This window comes from Buceros rhinoceros, unplaced genomic scaffold (assembly GCF_000710305.1).
Source record: "Buceros rhinoceros silvestris isolate BGI_N320 unplaced genomic scaffold, ASM71030v1 scaffold27922, whole genome shotgun sequence".
In the NCBI taxonomy this organism is placed as follows: Eukaryota; Metazoa; Chordata; class Aves; order Bucerotiformes; family Bucerotidae; genus Buceros; species Buceros rhinoceros.
Genome location: NW_010397603.1, coordinates 1 through 24,941, shown reverse-complemented (window position 1 = coordinate 24,941; position 24,941 = coordinate 1). Strand labels below are relative to the sequence as shown.

The 24,941-nt window shown below is 39.4% G+C and overlaps 2 protein-coding genes across 2 annotated transcripts in view; one reads left to right on the top strand and one right to left on the bottom strand.

The window, feature by feature from the left end:
* ZBTB11 (zinc finger and BTB domain containing 11) overlaps positions 1-9,041 on the top strand; it is a gene marked incomplete at its 5' end in the record, with an annotated part of 12,891 nt that extends 3,850 nt beyond the window's left edge. Inside the window, 7 exons of the mRNA XM_010146318.1 lie at positions 1,767-1,946; positions 2,464-2,700; positions 3,081-3,225; positions 3,671-3,788; positions 6,431-6,589; positions 7,077-7,252; positions 8,515-9,041. Of these exons, the coding sequence (XP_010144620.1) occupies positions 1,767-1,946; positions 2,464-2,700; positions 3,081-3,225; positions 3,671-3,788; positions 6,431-6,589; positions 7,077-7,252; positions 8,515-9,041 (1,542 nt within the window). The remainder of the gene's footprint in view (positions 1-1,766; positions 1,947-2,463; positions 2,701-3,080; positions 3,226-3,670; positions 3,789-6,430; positions 6,590-7,076; positions 7,253-8,514) is intronic.
* An 8,272-nt stretch (positions 9,042-17,313) lies between these two features.
* On the bottom strand, positions 17,314-21,422 carry PCNP (PEST proteolytic signal containing nuclear protein; the record flags this gene model as incomplete). Its single annotated transcript, XM_010146319.1, has 4 exons — positions 17,314-17,695; positions 18,645-18,700; positions 19,192-19,266; positions 21,202-21,422. Coding segments are annotated over 4 exons (482 nt in total), but the record flags the coding sequence as incomplete, so codon positions are not given.
* Between the last annotated feature and the right edge of the window lie 3,519 nt (positions 21,423-24,941).

The window sequence follows — 24,941 nt, the reverse complement described above, 5'->3', positions numbered from 1 at the left end:
CTCTTTCCCCTTCAGGACCCTTTCCTCTTTTAGTCCCTATGGATAGCTGACATCCAGCTCACTGAGATGAGTACTCTGCCACAAAACCAAATGTACTATTTGCCTTACTCATTCCACGTTGTCCAAATCTTACAAAGAACTGTTAATTTCCAGCAGTGTTCTGCCAAATGTTTTCTTACTAGAGCCACCGGTCCCACACAGGAGAATAATTTGTTATCATGACCACACCCTCATAGACAGAAATTGTAGCATTAGTATCTTCTTAGAGATGGACAACTTAAAGCCAGATGTTAAACTAGCACAATCGAAATATTCGAGGAACCTATTTATGATGGTTGGAGGAGGCAAGTTTTTGTTCTGTTTTGGGAGGCGGAATATCTACCTTCGGGAAAAGCTCCTGTTAACTTATTTTGCAGTTTTAAAATCTGGCTCCTTGGTAGATGAGGTCTACAGACCATGGCCACCTATGGAAAACAGAAATTGGTTTGGATAATTTCTCAGAATTGGATTCAGGAATAGGTTTCTGGTTTCCTAACTAAATTCATAGCTTTTAGCACTTTTGTCTCCTGCATCCCTCAGCTTCCCCCACCATGTCACTGAATGTCATGTAAGCATTGGGAAGGAGACACTCCTTCCTGAGTTCCCAGTTTTGTGATGCTTGAAGAATAACAGGAAAGAGAGGTTGCAGGAAAAATGCTGCTGACTTTTGAATTACAGTAAGTGCAGTTGGCATGTAGATTCTGCAGATGAAGTGTGCTTTGTACAAATGGATTATTGTCCAAGCTCTTCCTAGTAATCTCCAGAACAAAATTATTTTTGTGGCTTCACAATTTAGCTAGGTTTGCATAAATTTTCAGAGCAACAACGAAGTTAAAAACTGAAAATGTTGTCCCTGGGAGTTTTAGTTTGTTTTTGATAGGCATGGAAGGCCTAGCATGATTTCAAATGCTTTTAGATACATCATTTGTTGAGAGAACAGGGAGAAGAAATGAGGACGTGTTGTACTTTTTTCCTTTACCTGACTCTCAGAAACCTGAAAGGGAGAAACCTGACACAGGAAATCTCAGCCTGTTCACTTAAAATTTTGCTTTCAAGAATTTGCCATCAAGTTTCTACAAAGGAAAACAAGATTTTTCAGCCCCAGGTAGCGCTGCTAGTGCTTCGTAGCAAAAAAACACCAGTACCTAACAAAAACAACACTAGTAAAGCTGAAATGCTTTTAACCAGAAGGAATTTTGCTTAAATACTGTGAATTTTTTAATGGGTTTATTTATTAATACTCAGTTTTTGCTGGCTAGTAAAAATTAATTAGGCTGCCTTTTTTGTTTGTTTGTTTTCTAAATCTGATGGCTTTTGTAGTAAAGCAGAAGTAAATCCTGAAAAGGGAAGTGGAGGTTTAGGAAAGAGTTGGAAATATTTGTTAAGAATTGTGACCAGCAGTACTTTGTGGTTCCTCTGTAAGTATCCCTTAGCTCTCACTTAGGCAGTTACTCAGGGTTGAATACTAGTTGTCCCTGAACTGGTAAGTCATTGTATGCCTATAATTGTAATCAGTTTATGATTTCAAAACAAGTCCATTTTCTCACATACCATGAGATCTGTAGTCAACTGAAAGGGGGTAACTTTTTAGCAGCAAAGTAAACTGAGCAAAATTAGGTGATGTGGTAGTAACACACAGAAGCATCATCTTTTAATATTAACTTGACAGAGGAAATATAAAATACAGCGAAGTAAAGTTCATTCATGAGTTATGTTTTCCCACTTAGGTTGCGATGAAGCTGGTACAAAGAGGGAAAAAAATGAAACAGCCCAAAAGAGAGACCACGGAAAATAACGAAGTAGAAGCTCAGCACAAATGCTCTGAGTGTGGAATGGTGTTCCAGCGGCGCTATGCACTTATAATGCACACACTGAAACATGAAAGATCTAAAGACTATAAATGCCCAGTAAGTTTTGGGGTTTTGTTTGCTTTTTTTCTTTGTAAACTTCCCTCTTTATGAAAATTGATTCAGTAATGACATCAGTAATTATTTTTCTTGCCTCTTTTTGTACGTGTATTTTTTTTCCTTACGGATTTCAGAGGTAGCTGCGGCCCTGATCTTGATGGAGTGGGGTGAAATGTGGTGCAGTCACATGGCTTAATAGCTCTGTGTGACAATGGGAGTGCACTTGCTGCTCAAGACAGTGCTGGAGTGGGCTTTGCTTTCAACCTTACCAGTAAACTTGAAACAGTGTTTAGAGTAGCCTGGAAGGTAGCCTCATTGGGAAGTGATCAGTGGTTCTGTGAGTAGTCATAAAATTAAAAATTCACAACTATTAATTAATCTGAGATAAAATGGTATTGGAGTCAGGTTATAGACTTAGCTAATCGTATTACTATACTTGAAACATTTGATTACCTTTTTTTTTAAATAATGTTGGAGAGTTAAATGCAAAGTAATGTTGTAATATTTTTTTTCCCAGTTGTGTAAAAAAGAATTCCAGTATGGCGCTTCCCTGCGAGCTCATCTTGTCCGGCACACTCGGAAGACCGAAGTAAACACTGCAGCTGCTAGTGTGGAAGAGACAGGCGTGTCTTCGGTGAAAGGGAGAACTAAACGGGAATTTATTTGTGATATATGTGGGAGAACGCTACCTAAACTCTATTCTCTCAGAATACATATGCTCAAGCATACAGGCGTAAAACCACATGCGTGCAAGGTAAAGTCCTTCTACTCTGTAATCAAATCAGTAATTTTTTCTTGATATTTTATTGTTGACGCTGTGTCCTAGAATTTATGTTAATTTAGGCCACCAGAACAGGGAGAGCTCCTGTAACGTTCCTGATGAAAATTCTTGTATTCAAAGACTGAGGAAACTAGAATGAAGTTGAATCATGAAAGTTTGTATTCCTGTGTCTAGAAGAATGTCTTCCCTTGACTATTCCTTGTTAAATGACTAGTTCTGCAACTGGTGCAAAATCAGAGTCTTGGCCACCCTGATTCCCAAGAAGTACAGGAGGTTTTATTGTGTTTGAAATTAAACAACTACTACGTAATGAGTTTTATTTGTCCTACTCCACTGAATATGGATTTTTTTAGGTTTGTGGAAAGACCTTTACGTATAAGCACGGATTAAAAATGCACTTAGCTCTCCATGAAGTACAGAAACAGTTCAAGTGTGACTTGTGTGAGAAGTCTTTTGTCACAAAAAGAAGTCTTCAGGAACACATGAGTATTCACACAGGTAAGTGATGAGAAAGATCTTTAAAAGAGTTCTTCGGTGTCAAAGGAATTGTTTAGAAAAAAAAATTAAAAACCAGCAGTTTCTCCTTTTTTTTTCAGATCAGGCAGCTGAGATAGAGTAGTCATTGGGGTGTTGGTTTGGTTTTTTTTTTCACACAAGAAGGCAATTTTTAGGCTGTTCACATTTCACGACTAATTAGTAGCTGCAATGTCGTACTTGTGTTTAAGAACATGCAATAAAATGAACTGGAGTTTCTACTCTCTGGTCTGTGTATATTACACTGGCACATACAAAATGCACTTAATTTCATCTGTATGTAATTAAACCATATTATCTTTGTAGCACTGCTTTGGTTACTTTAATTATATGAGGGGAAGAAAAAAACACTTTTACAAAGCACTCCAGAGATATGGCTTTGTATCGTATTTTGTTTTCTGTTTTTTAGGAGAATCCAAGTATCTTTGCTCCATCTGTGGAAAATCTTTCCACAGGGCATCAGGACTCAGTAAACACATAAAGAAACATCAGCCAAAGCCTGAAGTTCGTGGGTATCAGTGTACTCAGTAAGTGGGTTGGTCTGGTTTTTGGTGGGCTTTGTTTCTTAATGTTAACGATCCTAGTAAATTTAATATTGAAATCGGTTCCTTATTGTAACATAGAGCTGTTCACTGGCCTGGAATAAGACTTTTAAAGCATAATAGTGAAAAATACACTTTTGCTAATGCATGCATTGGAGAACAAAAGTTTGGTTTTTAACTGCTATCTAGCTCTAGTTTCATACAGTTTTTTTTCTAATATGTGAGTTTGCACTTGTAGCTGCGTGTTTTTAAAGCTCCCTTGTAGGACAGATAGAAGAGTGCTAAGCTTTTCATAAGCAAAAGGCCTTCAGCCTGTTCTTACCCTCTCTTACTGTGATAGTTGATTTCAGTTTAATTAGAAAATTTCCTGTACAGTCTACAATGTTATGTACTCAGGTGCACTGCCGTACACGCTGTGTTTAGCGAACAGCTCTGCAGGAACAAAGTCAATTAAAATTCACTGACTTGCAGTTAACTTGATTGTAAAACTTGTATGACCACTTAAAATTTTATCTTTGCACTGTGGACTTTAGTTTAGCAGAAACCGTGTAAGTGGGAAGAGTATGTCTCCTAGTGCATTAGCAAAACGTGGGTACTTTTTTCATGGCCAAGCAGACGGGCCATAGGGGAACTTTTCAAGTGACCTGCAAAAGCAAAAATGGTGCTTAATTTCCAAACTGTCAATTAGGTCTCTGGAAAATTCTCTCGGGTATTAAGAGGAGTTGTACAATTTATATGATTGCCTGTATGCAACCCGTTGTTTTAATGAAAGCTTTAGTCTAAAGTACTGTTTAAAGTATCTCTGGTAGTGCTGCTGCATGCTAGCAAAATTAGTGTTTCCTAACTGCTGAGAACTGACTTTAATTCTGTCAGCAATGTTTTTATTTAGTGCTTTGTAATGCTGAAGTATCTATCTCAGAAATATAAAGAATAGAATTAATAGGATCCACAAGAGGGACAGTACTGTTTAATGAAACATACTAGGAGAGGCAATTCTGGTTTTGAAGGAGAAATATTTTTTAAAATTTTTAGTTGTTGGTTTTTTTTTTTTACTCAAGGCAGTAGAAACATGGATGCAAAAGGTTACCTTGACAAACAAGATCTTTTGATTTCCCAAATGGTTCAAACAAACACAATCCTTGTTTCTTGTATGGTGAAGATCTCTACTAAGAATTTCATTCATGTTGTCACAAAGGGTTTAGAGAGCTTCACTAAGCAATAACCAGACTTCTGTTTTCTAGTTCAGTGGCTTGGTGTGTAAATCTCCTTGCCAGGCTTGAGTTTGAGCTTCTGAGCCACTTGAACAAAGCCGAACATGAGTTATTTTCCTGAAATGTTCGTGGAAGTTTTACAGTGAAGTAGGTACTCAATTAAATTGCAGTAGTGAGTGAGAGTGTCAGAGGGTGATGGTGGCTGCTGAGGTTTTTTTACTTCTTTAAATTGTTTTTCCAAATATGCAGCCCTTGAGGGGAGAGAACCAAGTGCCAACTCCGTTCAAGAACTAGGGGTCTTTGTGATACTTTTTGATGTGAATCTGCAAACCCAGATCCCTGAAAGCCCAATTTGAACTGGAGCTGACAGTTCCTCCAGCCTAATAGGAGGTTGGGTGGCTCAGGGACCATCACCTTTTTTGGTTTTGTTTTACTTTTTCTTTTAACCTTTTACCTTTTTTTTTTCTTGGCTTTTTTTTTTCTTCTCAAAAGTCAAGAATTTTTTTCTCTCCAGAATGCCCATTCTTCAAGAAATGGAATATTAAAAGATGTGTTCCTGTATGGAACTTTTTTTTAGTTTCCAGATTCCACTGGAGGTTGGGAATTCTGAGATTCCCTGATTCCAGAGGCTGATAGAAGGTGAATCCTCTACCTTTGGTTGCTGGCATTTCTCTGTCTCTACCCTTTCTTAAATCATGCAGGTATATGGTGCAGGAGTAGGCATCTAATAAGCAGAATTTCTTTCAAAGGGAGAAAGCATGTCTTTGATTAGACTGACCTCTGCAGTTTTCATACCAAGAGGAGCTAGTGATTTGTAATTCTATATGGGCATACTATGGCATGGTATGAATGAAGGAAAACTAGGGATTTGCCTGGGTCTAGATGTATGCAAACAGAAAGCTAAGAGTGACTATCACTACTTTCAGATGCTTTCTTGTAGGATTCTAATTTTTTTTTTAATTTCTAAAAAAAAAATGTTTTTGAGCATTACAAACAACAAATCTTGGTATCTTGGTTATCCTTGTATCAATAATGAGTCCTCTTCAGTTTAGGGAAGAAACAGCGGTTACTATCCTTGTAAATTCATCAGTATAATCCCAATTTTTGGTGTCTTCCAGTCAGTTTGCCTCTGATTACCCCCATAAAAATATCAGAAGGAATATAGTTACCTATAACAGACAAAAGTTTCATATGTCCTCAAGTTATATTGCAGACTTCCAGATAAGCTGCTGTTTCTTTTAATTTTCCCCAGTCTGGAAAAGGGATTGTGCTTTATATGGCTTGATATTAGTGACACATTAGGTATTGTCTTCTCAAAGTCTTCAGTTGCCATTAAAGAAGGGGGTTCCAGTGCCTTTGAAATCAGGATCACCATGAACTTTCTTATATGGGATGCTAAAACCTTTACTGTTACAGGTGTGAGAAGAGTTTCTATGAAGCTCGAGATCTCCGGCAGCATATGAATAAACATTTAGGTGTGAAGCCGTTTCAGTGTCAGTTCTGTGGAAAATGTTACAGTTGGAAGAAAGACTGGTATTCTCATGTAAAGTCTCATTCTGTCACTGACCCTTATAGGTAAGAGGAAATTCTTTTAACAATTGAAATGTACTAATTAATATGAGGTTTTACACATCCACAGCCAGTCATCCAGGAACTTCCTGGTCCACCTTTAAAGTACCAATTGATTGATGTTGACCGGGGTCTTGAGTACTGGAGAATGGATGAGTGACTTCATATAGTGTGGTCCAACTGTTAACCTGCTGGCACAATCCTGGAAATGATACATGTGAAGTTTTAAGAGGATAAATATAATTGTTGAAGTTAGAAATGCTTTGTATGTGATCTCACTTCTCTAGAATGGCAAGTGCAAGCTTTGTGGCTGTGAATAAGAGAAAATGTAGCTCAGTCCAACAGTATTATTTCTAATTATGGAACTACTTGTCATACAAGATGGTATTAATGTCTCATTAAACTTTGCCTATTATAATTAAAGTTCATTTTGGTTTAAAAAGTATAACAAGCATAGAATAATGGTTTCAATAGATTTCTCAATACATTTTAGGTGTAATATATGTGGTAAAGAATTTTATGAGAAAGCTTTGTACAGGAGACATGTAAAGAAAGCCACACATGGTAAAAAGGGAAGAGCAAAACAAAATCTGGAACGAGTTTGTGAGCATTGTGGAAGAAAATTCACACAGCTCCGGGAATATAGGAGACACATGAACAATCATGAAGGTATGTAGAAAACAGATAGTCATGACATCCCTCAACCCATAAAATGTCACGGAGAAAAGGGTGATCGTTTCTTGGAGTCTGTGTATGTCCTGTGTTGCAAGACGCATTGAAGTTGTTACAGTTGCTCCATTATTTTCTCAGAACTTTAATGGCAGAGGAACTTTTTTAGAAGTGATTGGAAGGTTGAAAGATGTATATCTGGCAAAGAATTGGATGTAATAGAACGTTCTCCAGTTTGAAAGGTACACAGGATTAACAAAATATTCCTCAAACAGGAGAGTGATAGGCTTGAATTTAGGAAAAGGACCACCACTGGAAACTGATCTGTAACAAGCAGTAAACTAGGTAAGGTTCGGGGAAAATATAAAAACATTTTATAATTAAAAAAAGGATGTGGATTTTTACTTCAGATGTGAAGTATGATGTTCATTTTTGAGTATTTGGATGTTCCAGATGTGGTGGAAGTCTATAAATACTCTTATCTTAGGGCAAAACCCACTTTTTTGAAGCATATTTTACTTGAAAGAGCTGTTGTGAGTAAATCCAATAGCTGTCTTAACTACTGAAATAGAGATTTTGTATTTGTTTCTAAACAGAGAAGGTGTCCTGTAATAGGTACCTAGCCTGAATCTGCAGTAACTGTTACAGAGGAAAATACAGTATTGAAATAGTGTTTGTGGCCACCCACATGCCCCTTAATACTACAGACCACAGAACTCAGATGTTATAAGGGAGAGTAAGATTATGCAAACATTAGGTGCAGTGTTTGAACATAAGCAGTGTGGAGGAGGAAGGAAAAAGCTGTAGATGGTGTTAAAAGGTAACCAGAATAAGTTTGATGAAACATGTATAGAAGGATTTACAAAGGGTGGCTAAAAATGTCAGTGACAAATTCTGTGAAGTTTCAGAATGGTTTCAGATAGTTTCAGAAAGGCATCACTGGCAAGAAGGAATTAGAATTTCATTAAGCAGTATAGACATAAAATACAGGAGAAACTGCATTAAAAGGAATTTTGAAAAAATTTTTTTCGAAGTAAAATGTTAGATTGGTCAGAGTGCTTGTGGAAAATCTTACCATTGAGTGTACTATGCTTCCATTATATTGTAGTACAGAAATGGTAAACAAGATCTCTTACATGGAAAGGGTTGTAGTATTTCTTTTGTTCTTTAATACTGCTGTTGTCCCTGTCACTTCTCATCATCGCTCATGTGTATTTACAAAGGCTGATGGTGATCTTTCCCTGCTTTCCCTTTGACAACAGGAGTGAAGCCATTTGAATGTCTGACCTGTGGAGTAGCATGGGCTGATGCACGTTCATTGAAGCGTCACGTGAGGACACATACTGGAGAACGACCGTATGTCTGTCCAGTGTGCAATGAAGCTTACATAGATGCCCGGACGCTACGGAAGCACATGACCAAGTTTCATAGGGACTATGTACCCTGCAAAATTATGCTGGAAAAAGATACTCTTCAGTTTCATAACCAGGGGACACAGGTGGAGCATGCCATCAGCATTTTAGCAGCAGACATGCAGGAACAAGAAACCGAGATTAGCGTTGGTGATAGTGAGATTGAGACTGTGGTAGTGACAGGAGAGACGCTTGAAGCCATCGAAGCAGTTGCAGCTACTGAGGAGTGTACATCAGTGTCTACTCTTTCTGACCAAAGCATCATGCAGGTGGTAAATTATGTATTGGCGCAACAGCAAGGACAGAAGATGGCTGAAGTGACCCAGGCCATCGAAACCGTCGAAGTAGAAGTAGCCCATGTTGCAAAGGCAGAATGAATAGACTGTATGAGAGAGCAGGAAGGGTGAGGTCTTACAGTCTGTTGGAGCCAAGTATTTAACTGGGTATCTGAGGCTTACAGTGATGCCTGTTTTCAAACAGCTAATCCCCAGTACTGAATGTCTTGATGACAAAATACTGCACCATGCAAATCGGGGAAGAAGTTAAGAAACTTCAGTGTGGGCTAAGGCTTTTGGAGATTTCTGCACTGGCCATAACTGTACAAAAAAAAAGTGAAATAATAATGTTTTCTGTGTCATGGAGTAAGAATCATGCTGTAACTTCTAAAAAACAAAACAGAAAAAAACCGACGTAAAGAGGCTGCACTAAATACTAGAAATGCATAGCTATCGGTAGTGTTTTCTTACTTTTGTTTTTATGTGCATTTCATCAAGTTTGTGAGCATATTACCTGTATTAGATTCTGCCTGTTTACTCCCCAAGACAGGGGGATGTTAGAATGCTTCGTGCAGCGTGTGCTTCACACTATATACAGAAAGTCTGAAGCTTTTTTCTTTGGATAGATGCACCATCGGCAGTTACCGAATCCCAGTTTTGAAAAACTTACATAAACTCCAGGTCCGTGGGTGGCAGGTCCAAGACTCGGCAATCACTGTAAAATGTTTTACAGATAATGGGCAGGGTTCCGCTGGGGTCTGAGGAAGTACTTCACTGAGACTGTTTGTGAACTTACGTTGACCAGAGGACAGCGCACTGCGGCAGTAAACCGCTTTTTGTTTGTAAGCGAGGAGCTTGCACTTCAGCCTCTGCGCACAACCATGTTCTGTTGTTCAGTGATGTTTGGCTGCATAAAGGAAGCGATCGCCTGCATTGCTATACGTAGTCAAAGCAGGCAACCTCATGATGGGTGTTCCTGATTCTGCATTACATGTCATGTAGAAACTCGAATGAAAAGGGTGCACTTCTTGGGGGCAATATAAATCTGCTGAAGAAGTCTGGCTAGTTGGGGTCTGATCTTGTACCATGTTGAAAGGAGCAGCCGTGCTAATTACCAGATGGCACATGCAGCAATATCAGGATAGAGAACTAAGAAAATCTTAGTGTGGAGTAAAAATTGAATTTGTCCCAAAATTACCAGAGCCTTCAGAAGACCTTATGCCTGCTGCTGTAAGAAAATACTTCTAGGGCAAGCTAGTTACCCGGTGTTACGCCAAGTAGATGGACAAATTCTTAACTAGGTGTTCCTAGTAAGCCAGGCTCAGCCCAAGTTTAAATGTCTGATTAATGCCACGAGCAGTGCACATTTTAATCTGAGCAAGGTGGGGGTTGGTTCTTCGTTGGGTTTTGGGTGTTTTTTAAGCAAGAAACATGTCTATCAAGGTAACTGTGTTCTTGACATTGTTCTCAGTTTACAGTATGATCAAATGTTTCCCACTTTGGACAGCAGTAAGATATTCAAGGGGCTGGAAACCTGTGATATTGCAGGGTAAACCTCATAAATAAAGTTACACGCGTATAACTGTGCTACCTGTGAAACAGATCCACTCAACAAAATTTAAGCAAAATCTGTGACAAAGTAACCACTTCATTTGAATCAGTATTTCTACCTTTCATCGTACTTGAGTATCAGCGTACTGAGCTACAGAATGGACTGTTCTTTTTATACTTTGCAAGCATGTAGATAAGCAGGGGTTGAAAATTTTTTAAGCAGTATGTAATTTGAGCTCCTGCCTTAGATCCGAATTAATCTGGAGATGACAATTTCAAAGCTCAAGGTCTTCCTGCAGAGAAGTAATGTATTTATTTATATATCCTGCAGCCCTTTTCAACTATGAATTTCAACTATGAGTTTCTAGTTACCAAATGGAGTAAAACTAAAATGAATACTTAAAAAAAAATAATGCTAGCTGTAACTCTCAAATTTTTGTATGGTCGAGAATCTGGAGATAGCCATTCTGCTTAAAATTAAAATACTGCCATTGTGATGGTAAAAGATTTAAAAGAGCGCTAGGTAAACTTTAAAATGTACTTCAATGTTTGTATCTTACAAATAATTATGTACTACTAAAGTGAGGAAATGTTCAAGGAAAAATAGCTGTAAATATTGTTAGAACATTATTTGTATATTTAGTGTGTTACCTTTAAAAAAAGGTTATTGCCAGCACCCTAGTTTAATCTTCGGTGCATTTATTTATTTTCCCGACCCATGGAAGCAGCAGAAAAGAATCTGAATTTGTTACCCACTGTAAAAATGCTTTAACTAACTTGATGGCCTGCCATGTAAAAATAAAACCCAATCAAACAGAAAACCGCAAAAGGTTGCTTCCTGATCGAGACTCGGCCAGGAATGTCAAAGCTGAATGTTGCGGCACCCCTTCGCTGACATACTGTGCCTTACCTTTTCAGAACGGCATGAGGTGAGCAGGGAGTGTCACTCTTCGCTTTGCCCTTCCTGCGAGTGTGAAGTTGCCTTATGTTTTTCTTTAGACTTCAGCTCTTCATTTAAATGTTCACTACCCTTCCGCAATCTATTTTAAGTCAGACTGCAACTACGCACTTGATATTATTTAATTTCCTTTTTAAAAATAAAGTTCATGAGAAGTGTCCATTTATAAAATATTCCTAGTGAATTCCTGTACATAATGAATTTGATTTGTACATTCTGCTGGGTTTATTTAGATGTATAAAGATATGGTTACTTCTGTCATTAAATAAACTGAGCTTTGCCATGAATTAATTATTTTTTCAAGCAACTTTTCTTTTTGGGGGGGGGGAAGTGTTGTAGGATTATTTATTCTTCTTCAGTCCTTCACCTTCCATATATAGATGTCTGGTCTGAATAGTTCTGGTAACACCTACTTTTAAATTTTTGCTTAAGGCTCAAAAACTAACTTGAATGAGGAAGGGAAACCCACCGCCCTCGTAAGTTGTGCCAGAACACGGCTATAGGAGGGCACAGTGTTAACAAAACACAGTGTCTATTTATACTGACATCACTTTGGCTGCAGGACCTCGGGGGGTAGAGGAGGGGGAGGGATGAGGCATCCACTCAGCCCCCGATACCCTGCTGCGCCCATTTTAGTTTGTTTTGGGTGTTATTTCCCTTGACCTGGGTTTCTGAACAGCCCTGCCACCCTGAAGCAAGCGTGGCACAGCACTTCTGCCTTGGCCTGTGCTCTGGGCTGAATATTTGAGCAGGGGTTGTGGCCTGGAAGTTGTCCACCAGCGTCACTGTCCTGGCGGCAGGAGGAGCGGTACAGCTGCCTCCTGCTCTGGGGACCAGCCGCCTCCTCTGCCGTTCCATTTGCTGTTAGAGCAACTGTAAGGCAAGGTCAGTGTTGGAGAAAGGCTGATGGATTGCCTTCTGTGGTCTATCCTGACTCCTAGGGGAAACGCTGGGAGCTTTTTAGTGTATTAGCTCGTTCGTGAGCCTGTATAGGTGACCAAGCTAAGGGGAAAGTGTATAATTGAATAAAAACAGGTTTCAAAAGACTGAGTGCTGAAGGAGTAATGTGGCTGCCCTTGAACGGCTGCTACTCAAGAGGGATACAACTACAGGAGAAGAGCAGCAATGATGTGATGAGTGGAGAATTCCCTTACCCACCCCACTGCCCCCTTGGTCCCTTCTTGAGCTGGAACAATGTCATTCCTGGCTCTTAAAGGAAGAGCCATGAATTTCTACAGCACTGCAACTGTGTATACATCTAATACAACAACACTCAGGAGACAGACCTGCAGCTGCTGATGAGCACGCGGCAAGAACCCAGCACCACTCAAAAGTAATTCTTCACCGAGACTTGTTCTCATACAGAAGTGTTCCAGCTGGTCCCTTTGTTGCCACCCTCAGGGCTGCTAGGAAATATTCTTACAAGTATAAGTGTGACTTTGAAGGGACTTTATAGAAAGTGAGTTTGTCTTGTGCCCTGATGAAAAGTTTTGTTCTTATCTTGGGTAAAACGCCCTGCCTTACAGATGGTAACATCAGTATTAACTTGCTCAGGCCTTTTAGATGCGCAGCAGCCCAAGCTCTTCTTGTCATGGCTGTAAGTGTTAAACAAGCACTGAGTGACAAAAATAAAGCGTGGCCTAAGCCGTGCTAATTTCGCAATCACTCGTTGTGCTATGCTGCTCTGTTCAGTGCCTGCAATGCTATAGAGAGGAGGTTGGTGCAGGTATATGAAAGGCTACCGCAAAAAGCAAAGGCAGAATTATGATTTTGTAACAAGCTACTGAACATCAACCAGCACTTTGTATGCAACTACTGTTTACAAAATTACAGAAAGCTGGGGGAGAAAGAAAAGGAGAGACAATTCTGTTTTTATTATGACTTGCATTACCTTAAATTAATACGTTTGTACTGCAAGGAAAACATAAACGTAGGCTCGAGGTCAAGTTCCAGCTCTTGCTACAGAACCACAAGCGCTGAATTTGTGCATCCATGTAATCAGAAAATCCAATCCCAAGAACCAAATTTAAGAACTGTCACAATAGCAAAGGTTTTTAAGACCTCACTAGGTGCCACTGACTCACTCAAACCCCCCACGTACTCAGATTGCTAGCTGTGACAGTCATCCACCTAGCCTAAAGGGTGGCTGGCATATGTGTATCTACACCACAAAAGGGCAAGCACTGCAGAGTTTAAAGGTTTGCACTGGTAGCCAAACCTTGCTCGGAGTCCCACCACCCCGGAGTTCTAAATGGAAGTGCATGTTTCACACGCTATATACAGAGCTGGAGTGTAACAGGTCGTCTTTCATGCTTTTAATTCTATGGATAACTACGGATTTATCCTGGGGCAACAGCTCTACGTTACTAAACAAACACAAGCAGCTTTCCTCAGTAAGCTCGATGTATGTCCTTCTTAAGATGCCAGTGTATCACCATTAGAGAACAGCAGGGGATCACTTCGTTAACAAAACCAGAAGTAAGGAAGGTGTTAACAGGATAAAGTAGAAAGCAAATTGATAATTATCCAAATTTTCCGTTCTAGTCTCTTGGCAGAGAAACTAGATAAATTTTGGTGATTTTAGAATGTAACCTTCCCTTCTGTAGCTTAAGGGCAGAACTACACAGCATTCCTCAATTCGCAGTTCTATAGTGAACTGAAAGAAACAAAACCTCTTTTTGCAGAACACCTTTTGACTGCACAGATAAAAAGTCTTCTTGAAATTCTCTGGCTTCTCCAGATTTATCTTCTATCTTCTTACAGCAGCCTAGTAAGAGTTGTAGTTTCACGAGTGATTTCCAAGTTTAAAACCTCAGGCTGCCTCTTCAGGAAGGGGAAGCCACCTCTTCTCAAAAGCTGCCTTTTCCCCCTCAAGTCTCCTCACAAAGCAAGCTTTGGCAAAGCCACTCCCATCGCACAGAACTCAGCACAGTTGTGTTTTGGGTTTTGACACCGAGGTGCTCTACACATCTGGCAGATGCAGAGATCGAGGCACCTGTGGCTGCTGCTGTGGTAGTCACCTTAGGACATGATCTGTCAAATTCAAACAGCACCTACCAGCTCCCTTACAGAAAGGCTGACTGGGTACTTCACTCTGCTAACGCAATATCCACGCCGAGAACCTGGACAGTGCTTTTTTGCTGGACATGTGCTTTTAAAGGGAATGAAATTGGGTGGGTAAGGGGCTATCCCCAGAACTGCCTGAAACACTGCCACCAGTGCTTGCCTGCGTTGGTTTGGTTTGGGGAGTTTTGCTGGTGGTTTTGTTTTCATCGTTTTAGTATCATTAGCATTAGGTGAGCTTGGATCCACTCACAACCCAGCAGGCCCAAAAGCAGCCCAGCTGCAGGGTAGCACAGAGAAGGTTAGGGAGTAACTCGTGTTTTCATCTAATGGCTGGATGCCATCTAAAAAGCTGCTCAAGTGCTAAGTAAAGCTTTACGGCTAAGCAAGCATAAGTCTTCTGAGATGAAACTGCCCAAGTTACATGAATGGACATTTCAACCACAGACCTTGCTACACTAAGCGACCAGATGTCTCAGCATATCTCCTGGAAGTACTTAAGCTAGCTAAACCGGTAGTTTACCAGGAGTTCTAAGACTCCTGAATATTCATAGGGAAAAAAAAAAGACAAAACCACACACAGCCCCCCCAAACTATCTATCTCCATGCCAAGATCATGACTATTGTAACGTCAAGTGAAGTTCTAGCTAAGAAGTGCCTTGACAATACCTTTCAGATCAGTTCTTTCCTGCAAGCATCAGACATTAAACACTAGCAGACAGCCTTATAGGTACAAGATCAGGCTTGTTAGGTGTTCAGTCCCCCGTGGATTTAGGCCACCCTGATGGCTTTTCTTCTGCGAAGCACTGAGAAGGAACAGAACTCATACATCGAGTGAGGCAGGACCTCTGCTCCCCTTCAGCTGAGATCTGGAAGCTGCTGCAGCCTCTCACAAGGCTAGAAGGTCTCACGGGGAGTACGGTAAATGTAACGTTCGCAGTCTCGCTTGAAAGGAAGGTATTTCCTAGCGTGCCTGCTGTTCTGCCTAGCAATTTCCTAAGGGACTTTGAGTATCACAAAAATCTGTTAAAATGAACATCTACTTCAGCCAAAGGTGTGGAAGACGTTGTTGGTGGCAGGCTAACTAACAGAGCAGGCTGTGAAGTCATCCTCTCATTTTTTACTCAAAGTTCCCTTTTGCTTCTTCCTAATACAAGTGACCAAGACCAAGCATCAAGTAACTACTAAGGAGCAAGATAAAAGTTATTCACTGTAAATTACCGCTATCTTAAAAGGGATTTATTTCAACAAACATAACCACATATGATAAAATTAAGTGAAAGGCAAATGCTTTGTTTTGCCTTGCCTAGTTCCAGTAATGCCCAAATCAGTTTCGGAAGTCCTGAAATTCAGATTTGAAAGTGTGTTTTGTTTTAAATAAACCAAAGATTTCTGCTACGAAAAAAATAATGTATATGTTTTTATGTTACGTTTATAACAAGGCTTTTAAAGAAAATAGTTACAGGTATTTAACTGCATCAGACTCCAAAGGAAAAAAGATTACACATACAATACAAAAATACAAAAAAATATTTTTTAGAACTTACAAACTCAAAAGTCTAAGTGGTCAGAGCTTTCCTAAAGTAATAATTAAAAAAAAAAAATACACTTCAAGATGCACTTTCCTTTCTGCACTTGCAGGTTCAACTTTAGCATGAGAAAAGGTTTTAGAGACAGGATGACAGCAATTAACATACAGAATTCTGTGACCAGTTCCAGGCTGAAATTAATTTAATGGAAGACACTATCAGGTTACCAGGGTACTTATGTTTGTTCCAGGTGGCAGGCAGTACGGGTGTTGATAACTTTCTATTTAACTAGTTCTGCTAGTAAAATGTTTCAGAAGTACGCAGTCTGAATTAGCCTGAAATTTAGACAGTCATTACTAGATCTGAAATCCTACACCACCGTTCTGCAGTAAGAAAGCTAGGAAATTAAACTGCCCCGACTACAGTAATTGTTGAAAATTACTGCAAAAGGTAGGCAGGTAGGAAAAGGTCGAGTTTTATTTCTCAAGCAGACACTTCTTAGAAGCATTAGGTCTGCAAACACAGTGTTCTTCTTTAACCTGATAGTGTTCACTGAGGTCACAGGCATCAAGGCATTTTGTTTCAAATGGCAAGACAGGGAAAGTGCATCTTAGATTTTTATACTTAAGCAGTGAGCTACCGATTTTTGGTGTGGCTTTTATTCCTTCTAGGCATAGTAAAGAAACATATTTCAACCAAATGTGAAGCTTAATGTACATTAGCTTGTCTTTTTGGTGGTGGCTTTTGCATACCACAAAGAAATGCTAAAAAGCACTACTCAAAGCTAATGACTTAGGAGGAGCACACTGAAAATACTGATTGACCTTTGTAGTGAGTATTCTTTACAGACTGTATCTAATATACAGACAAGGTCCATTTCCTTAGGATGAAACAGGCCACAGAAGGTTACACATCCTACGTGAAGTTTTAAACAAAATTAGAGCTAGAGTTACCAGAGCCACTCAGAGCAACATAACTCCTAGTTTGCAGAGACTTAACAAAAGGTGACCGCAGGGGAAAAAAAAAAAATCCAAGTTCTTATTTCCTGCGTAAGTTTATATTCAAATTAAGAGTCTGGTAACACTTCTAGCACAAGACAATGCTCGCTCTCTTTAGCGGTATTCCTAGGAGTCGACTGTTTCTCCTGTTTCGAAGAGGGAGCCAGAAGTGAGAATGCGAGAGCATTCAATGTTAACCCGATTAAAGAGACAGTAACCTTTTTCATCCAACTTAACTCATTGCTGACCCATAAAAAAAAAATCTTAAAAAGATACCACTCCAATTTCTTTATTATCTGTAACCTTTTGAAACCAATCACATGGAACTACAAAATTAGCAAATGCCTTGAAATCTGTATACAAAACATAAATTACCTCTAATTTCAAACTCAGTTAATAGTGTACCACTCAAAATCTTAAAAAAGTGGCTCCAAAGATAGTCTTATACCATTCTTAAAAAAGGAAACTGTTCCTTTAATGTTACACCCTCCCCTCCCCCCAAACACCCAACTTTCAATCCACATCATTTAGTTATTTTCGTGGTCATGGACATTTCCAAGATGAGATTTTATATTTCGTTCCCATAGCTTCTGGTTGTCAGAAAACCCATGCTTTCCTTTATTGAAGGAGTTTGGTCCTGCTGAGGTTGGGGTATCCCTGTGAAAAGTAAAATAGTATCAGCTGAGAAAGTCAGATCAACTATCATACTTTGTGCAACACGAGACTACATAACACCAATTCTAAGTCCAGCCTGCTGCCAGAAGTTACCTCACATTTCTTTCCATTACATCAGGACTCCTCCTACCATTAGCAACTGTAATTTGGTCACTGAACTGATCTCTCCGTAGCGCATCAAGACAGAGTGATGAGACAGGACAGCAAAGGAGATGGAAGTGGCAGTAACTGCTGGCAGCTGTGGGGAATTTGTTGCAAGGATCCAAATTTGCTGTTGGAGGAAAAACTCCGCCAAACAGTAGTGAGCCTCTAGGGAACCGAGTTTAAAAGCAGTCTATCGTGATAAACATCTTTAAAAAATGTATGCTCAAAATTAATCCCTAACTTAACTGAAGTCTCTCTGAAAATGACCCTATTTATTTTAGGATTGGCCCTATACTGTCTCAAATTTGTGTCAAGAATAATAATTACATATATTTCTTTTAAAAGTAAACAAGGATTCTTTGTCTCCCTGAAAGAGATGATTCTCATCTTCTCCTTGCACAGGAGCTTAAAAATCTGACCAGACCGCCCTACTTCACAGCAATTTATAAAACAGAGAAATAGAAAGATACAAAGTTTAGCAGCAAGCAGGAACTCCCACCTACTACCTTTCCAAGAAGAAAACAACTTCTATTTCACATAGGATCAGTTTTTTCCTTAGAATGTAGGCAAATAAGATACAAAGTGCCAATGCAAATGTACTACTTTTAACCTACACCTAGAACATTTCAAAGTATCTGTACTAAAATTTTCTTGTTTCTGGAGAAAAATTTTTTGAACCTATTCTATCTTCCTGTATTTCTAAGCCATCCACAAGATCTGACCTGTGCTGGAGGAGGTATTCTCATGCACTCACCCTTCTTCAAACCATAGTTAAAAGCTGACCTACCTTCCAATGTTCTTCATGCGCATCTTGGCTTCTGGAGGCATTTCCTCTGGTTCACTCTGCAGAGAAAAAGGAGGTTAGAGTGTGCCTGGGCACTATCTTTTGAACATTTCAAATATCTGACAACAAAGTACAGACTACAGCTCCACAGGAAAGCAAAGTGACTTAGGACTACACAGAGGTTCTACAAGGTTACAGAAAAGAAAATCTAAACTCCTTTGTTCACTTCTGTATAAGAAGGATCAGTAATGACAATGAAATATTTAGCAAACCAGAAGCACAACTTTTCTTCACCTCCCCTTTATCAAGCCCAGAGAAAGCAACCGTTAATTCAAATTGTGTTGTGCATCTCATTTTCAGGGAAAAGTTACCAGCACTTTAGTGATTTCTTGTACCAACACAGAGCTACAAAGTTGCATAGTCTTAAACAGAAATACAAGAGATGTTTTGATGTTGAAAATCCCTGACATTTACAAAAAGAACCTTAAATGACCCATTCTCTCTGCCTAACCCACGTCAGTGGTACTTTTTAAGTTGTGTGATCACTCACATCTTCATCTTCATTGAAAGCTGCTGCTACAGAAAGGGTTTTTGGAGCAAGTGTTGGAACAGGCTCTTTAGGCTTCTGAAAAAGACCAAATACACAAGTAAAGTAAGTCTACCAACTCAAAAAAGCTACACTTGGTATTTTAAATATTTTGGTAAAATGAAGTCAAACATCTTCACTTTAACAGGCAATGAGGAGCAAAAGTGGTTTCATTTAAATAAGCAGATAAAGGCTTCTCTCTAATGAAAAAGGAAAACAGCTGCTCATTGGAGACCTCTCATACTAAAATTCCCCCCAAGCAAGTGTTAACTTTCTAGCACACAGCAGGGGTATGCAGCAACTGCTGCATGACATGAACAGTTAAATCAGAACCCGAATGAGTTATGATATTAAAACTTTTACTATGACACTGTTTTTTCCATTATTCTTTTGGAGCACTCTTATCCATCAATGCTAGGAAGATGAATGTTTATTTTGTTGTCATTTAACAACGTAACAGGTTTCTGGTTTAGAACAATTCACTAGTTTTAAACTAGCATCAGTGTACATCACACAGTCTCATTAATACAAGGATCCTTTAAAAAGTATTATTTTGATTTCCAGTAAATACCTTCCTCTATTTAGAGTGCAAGAACCTACCAAACTCACAACTGTTACATATAATACAGCAGATATACCAAAAATAACTTCAAGAACACTAAGAAAGCACCGAGACATCAGTAAGTTTGCTTCTACAGGACTAACGATTATCTAAATCAATCACATACAGTGCTTCCTCCATTTTGACTTTATTATTGATTTCGTATAAACTCATAGTTTCAAAGCTGATATTGCAGCATAATTCTTATGAGACTTTCTACAGCTATTCCTCACCAATACTGTATAATATTGTGCTGTTTGTTTAAAGCATCAGCTCCACGGGAGCCAGTAACATGCTAAGGGAGCAAAACTGACAAAAAAGAAACAGAGTAAGTTTCAGCACTGCTACCAACCCACTGAATTCAGTGAGCCAGAAATCCTGAGCTGAATTTATTTTTTTTGCCACTGGAAATATCTTTCTACATAAGAACTTGGAGCTTGCTAGTGGCTCGGAGATGGTGGCTTTGTCAGTTTTTCTGAAGTGTGAGCTGACCTGATTGCACTGACACCCTAGAATGCCGCCACCAACCATCTCCCTCCGATCTCAAAATTACAGAGCACTCTCTTCACCTTTTGCAGTAAAATGCTGGCATTGCAGGTGCAAGCTTCCATGATTACAGTTTGAATTTGATCCAGACAAGGATTTATAATGTATCCATCACAGGGCTACACGGGAAGTGTAAATGAACTGTATTAAACAGAGAGGCAGCATCTGGCTTGTCCCTGTCCAGGCTACTAGGGGACTACTAGGGTAGTAAAGAGAAGCATCAGATTCACATCTGACCAAGCTCAAGGATACCTTATATTTGACAATAAAGGGGATCAGAATACTTAGAAACTCATGTAATTTATACCGCTTGCATACAGTATAAATAAATCATACTGAGCTTGCAAAGAACAGGCAAACTCATGAAAAATAAACTATACTTCCCCACGCTAAAATAAAATCTTTGGAATGGAAGATGACCTATTGAGCCATCTAAGAGAGTACCTGCTTTCTTGTAGCTTTGAGTATCCTAAGCAATGAAGCTCCCAGCACTCATTACAGAGTAGCCTGAACAGTTTAACAAGTCTGCTTATTTCCCTCAGGAAATTATTCCAGACTTATCAAATCTCATTACAAAATTATTCTGCATGTTCGATGATCTACAGTTCACTTCAATCAAGCCTCATGCTTCCTGAGACAATTGACCTGGTATTAATCACCCTGAAATACTTACACATGCCCAACTAGTTAGCCCTGCAACGCTTTACTAAACTTTATCCAAGTTACCCTCATGTAATTCAAGGCTTTCCTTCTGCAGGAAAGCCTCCCCGAAGTAATTTTTCCTTTGCCCCACTTTCCCTAAAATTAAAAGCCCTCAGACAACTTACATTTGCTCCTAGTTTGATGGATATCGCAGATGCCTTCTTTGCTGTCTGACTGCCTATGGAAAATCCAAACTTGGACATTTTGGCAGGAGCAGGCTTTGTGGTGAAGTCTTCAGCTTCTTCATTAGCTGCCCGTTTCTCTGCACTGCGACTCGAACTTTCTCCTCCATTACTGGAAGAAACAGTCTTAGTTTTCACAGGTTTTTCTGCCTCTTCTTCAGGTCCTGGTGAAGTCGAAACAACTTACCAAGATGAGCTATTTTTACTGAGCAGACTGATGGGAGCAGCAACCTCAAAAAGCATTATACTTTGGGTGTTTAGTGACAGCAGTTTCCACCAATGTACATTTAGTGGACAGCAAAACACAAAGAGGAGAAGAAACTGCAAGCACTCCACTACTTGTAAAGAACTTCTCGTGTATGAGCCAGGAAAACAATCTTGAAGCACCATCTCTTTATTTAGTATGGAAGTCAAAGTTCATGTAGTAAATTAAATGTAGATGACTAAATCTTTTTAGGGTTTAAGTTGCCACAGATAAGCTTTCATAATTGAAATCCAAATTCCAAATCTAAAGTAGATAATCTAAGTTAAAATTAATTCTACCAAATTTCTATAAAAACATGTCCACGCCAGTCTCTAGGCTTGTCTGGTACAACTCTAAAACCATGGAAGTGACTACAGTGAGGCCGGCTGTTTTCAATCATGTTTCAAGTCACTGCTTGTCCACTTCTCATCTGTAATAAATCTGCCAAGCTCTGCTTGAGGAAGGAATCAGCACTAGAAAAACATATATATAGATTTAATCTCTTCTGGTTTTGTATAAATTCACGGAAAACATAGCAGCTGAACAACGATCCACAAAGAAAAAACATGCAAATGACATTTTAATTCCTATACACTCAGCTTCTTCAGCTACACCAAGAGATAAAGGTGTCCTTGGAAAACTCACACTGAACACAGTAAATGCTTCAGCAAAAATACATTTATCTGCTGCTGCAATAAGCAAATTGCTGCAGTAGCAGAAGGACAAAAAAACCCCCCAACAACAACTAAAAAACCTACCATGCACTGGGGGAATGGACAGGGAAACGTTTATACTATCAGTCTAATACAAACTCGAGCTAGCACCAGTTCATCACCATATCAAGTGGAGAACAGGACCCTTCATGCATGGCAAATTCGGACCATCAGGGAAGAAATCTCTTTGCACTGCTCTCTAACAGCAAAAAGCTATTAAGTAAGATAGAGCAATGAAAGAGAAGCTAGTCTGAATCAGGGGTCAACAAGACTGTAGCTCTGAGGAAAAAAGAAAGCAAACAGCATCAGGAAAAAGAAAAACTAGGGACACCATCTATATGTATTTTTCTGGTATTTCCCAAATCATAAGCAGCAGAATATAGCCTTTCCAGTCCATTCTTCTAGCTATCAAGATAGTAAGTGATTGGAACAAAAATGGATTTATTATTCACCTTGAAAACAAGGCAGATCACAGAAAAATTAATCAAATTTCACTCTATTAAAAAATGGTACTAATCTGCACCACTAGAAATTTGACCAAGCAAGCATAAGTGACAAACAAAGGAGGAAAGAGAAACAAGCAAAATTTATACAAGTGACCTTGGTTGCTGTCTTAGCACAGTTTCTCAAACAGCAAACTGCAAGGGTATGAGAAACTTTTTACAGCTAGTCCATGAAATCACATTAAAAGGAATATTCAATTACGAGTCCACTCTAGCTACACTAAAAACTCTAAGGTGATTTGAGGATAGGTAGAAGATTCATTTGCCTTGGAAGCATTGGAACTGTGGGCCTAAATGTCTTCTTTTGCCCAAGATACAAAATCCACAGAAGCTCAAATCTCAGGGCACACTGGACCAGTCCAGGTTCCTAAGCTAACGTGAGCTTGAAAATAATTATACTACAGCTTACTTGTTCAACTGCAAATTCTAGAATATTGCTAAGCACAAGACCACAGAATTGTTTCAGTTGGAAGAGACCGTTAAGATCATTGAGTCCTGTTCACCCTGCACTGCCAGATCACCACTAAGACATGACTCTCAGTGCCACATCTACACACGGATGGGGACTCCGCCACTTCTCTGGGCAGCCTGTTCCACTGCTTGAGAACCCTTTCACTGAACAAATTTTTCATAATATCCAATCTAAATCTTGTCTGGTGCAACTTGAAGCCATTTCCTCTCGTCCTATCACTTGTTACTTGGAAGAACAGACCGACTCCCACGTTGGTACAACCTCCCTTCAGGTAGTTGTAGAGAGTGATAACATGTTCCCTGAGTCTCCTTTTCTCCAGGTTAAAACGACCCCACTTCCCTCAGCTGCTCCTCACTGGACTTATTCTCTAGAGCCTTCATCTGCATCATTACTCTTCTCTGGACATGATACAGCAGATGAAGCCTAACACAATCTACCCACACTAAACAGGTCTCTCCCATCTGCCATGCCAACGCATACATATCCTTCAAGATATTGAGACTTGTTTATCATTTCCTAGAAATGTGAAGCAGGTCATACTTCATGGAAAGCACCGGTACTACTTCAAAAACTAGTCTGACCAGTGCTCTTTTCATGCATCACATTAATAAAAAGCTGTCCAACTTCGGAGATGAGTTTTTCTCAAGAGTATCAACAAGCTATGTAAGTGGACAACTTCCACCATCTAAGTGGTCTAAGTGACAAGACTGACAGTGCTGGTTGCACAGCATTTCACAGTCTCTTGCCCCTAGAAATACAGCCATTAGTGGTGGTGGAAACAAGGCAGTAACAACTAAGTTGACTTTAAGGTAAACCCCACTAATCTTGGCAGAAGGCTAAACACTCTAAATTGCTTTCAAAAATCATCAGAGAGTATCTGCCCTTCCTTAGGGCAAATGTGCCATTACTCATTAAGCCATGTTCCAGCACACCAAATAGTACATAAGATGGTATGGATAACTGACATGCTAACGTTGTCCAGTAACTGTACTACTAATAAAAAAAACACCCAAAACCCCAACCAACAAAAACGAACAAAAAAACCCCACCAAAGCCAAACAACAGGGAACTAAAGAGTCAAGGAACTACATAATATCAAATATTTCTGTTCATATTTCAGTGACTATCAGAAATAATATTCGTTGTTGAAGCTATCCTAATTGGTTTACAAGCTTGATTTAACAAAAAAACCAAACCAAAACAAAAAAACCCCCAACAACAACAACAAAAAATCAAACCAGGAAAGGGAAGCTTTTATCTTTGCAAAGACACTACCTTCTCAATTTTCAATCAGGTGAAGAAAGAAAGAAAAAGACATGATGAAAAATAGAAGAATTGATAATAAGTAGTACACAGGATATCAGGAATGTCTAAACATAATATAAATAATATAAACCCAAACAGAACACTTGCAGATTGCTGCCAAGCAAAAAAACCCAGGATGCTTAAAACAGCAGATGAGGAATATTCATCACGGAACCCATTTTCAAAAGGCAACACAGCTGTTTAAAGCTAATCTTTAAGGCGTTGTCTTCACCCTTGCCAGCAGCAACGAATTTCTCTCGATATACGGCAAAAGTATTCCGTATATATTTTTTTTTATGGAGAAAGAAATAACGCAATTACGTGGACCAGGAGAAGATGCTAGATTTTTTTAAAAGCTCCTTTAAGGCTGGGCTAATCCTCAGGCGTCAGAACAGCCGGCCCAGACCTCGGCCTCTCCTCCAGAGAGCCCCCTCAGGCCCGGGCCA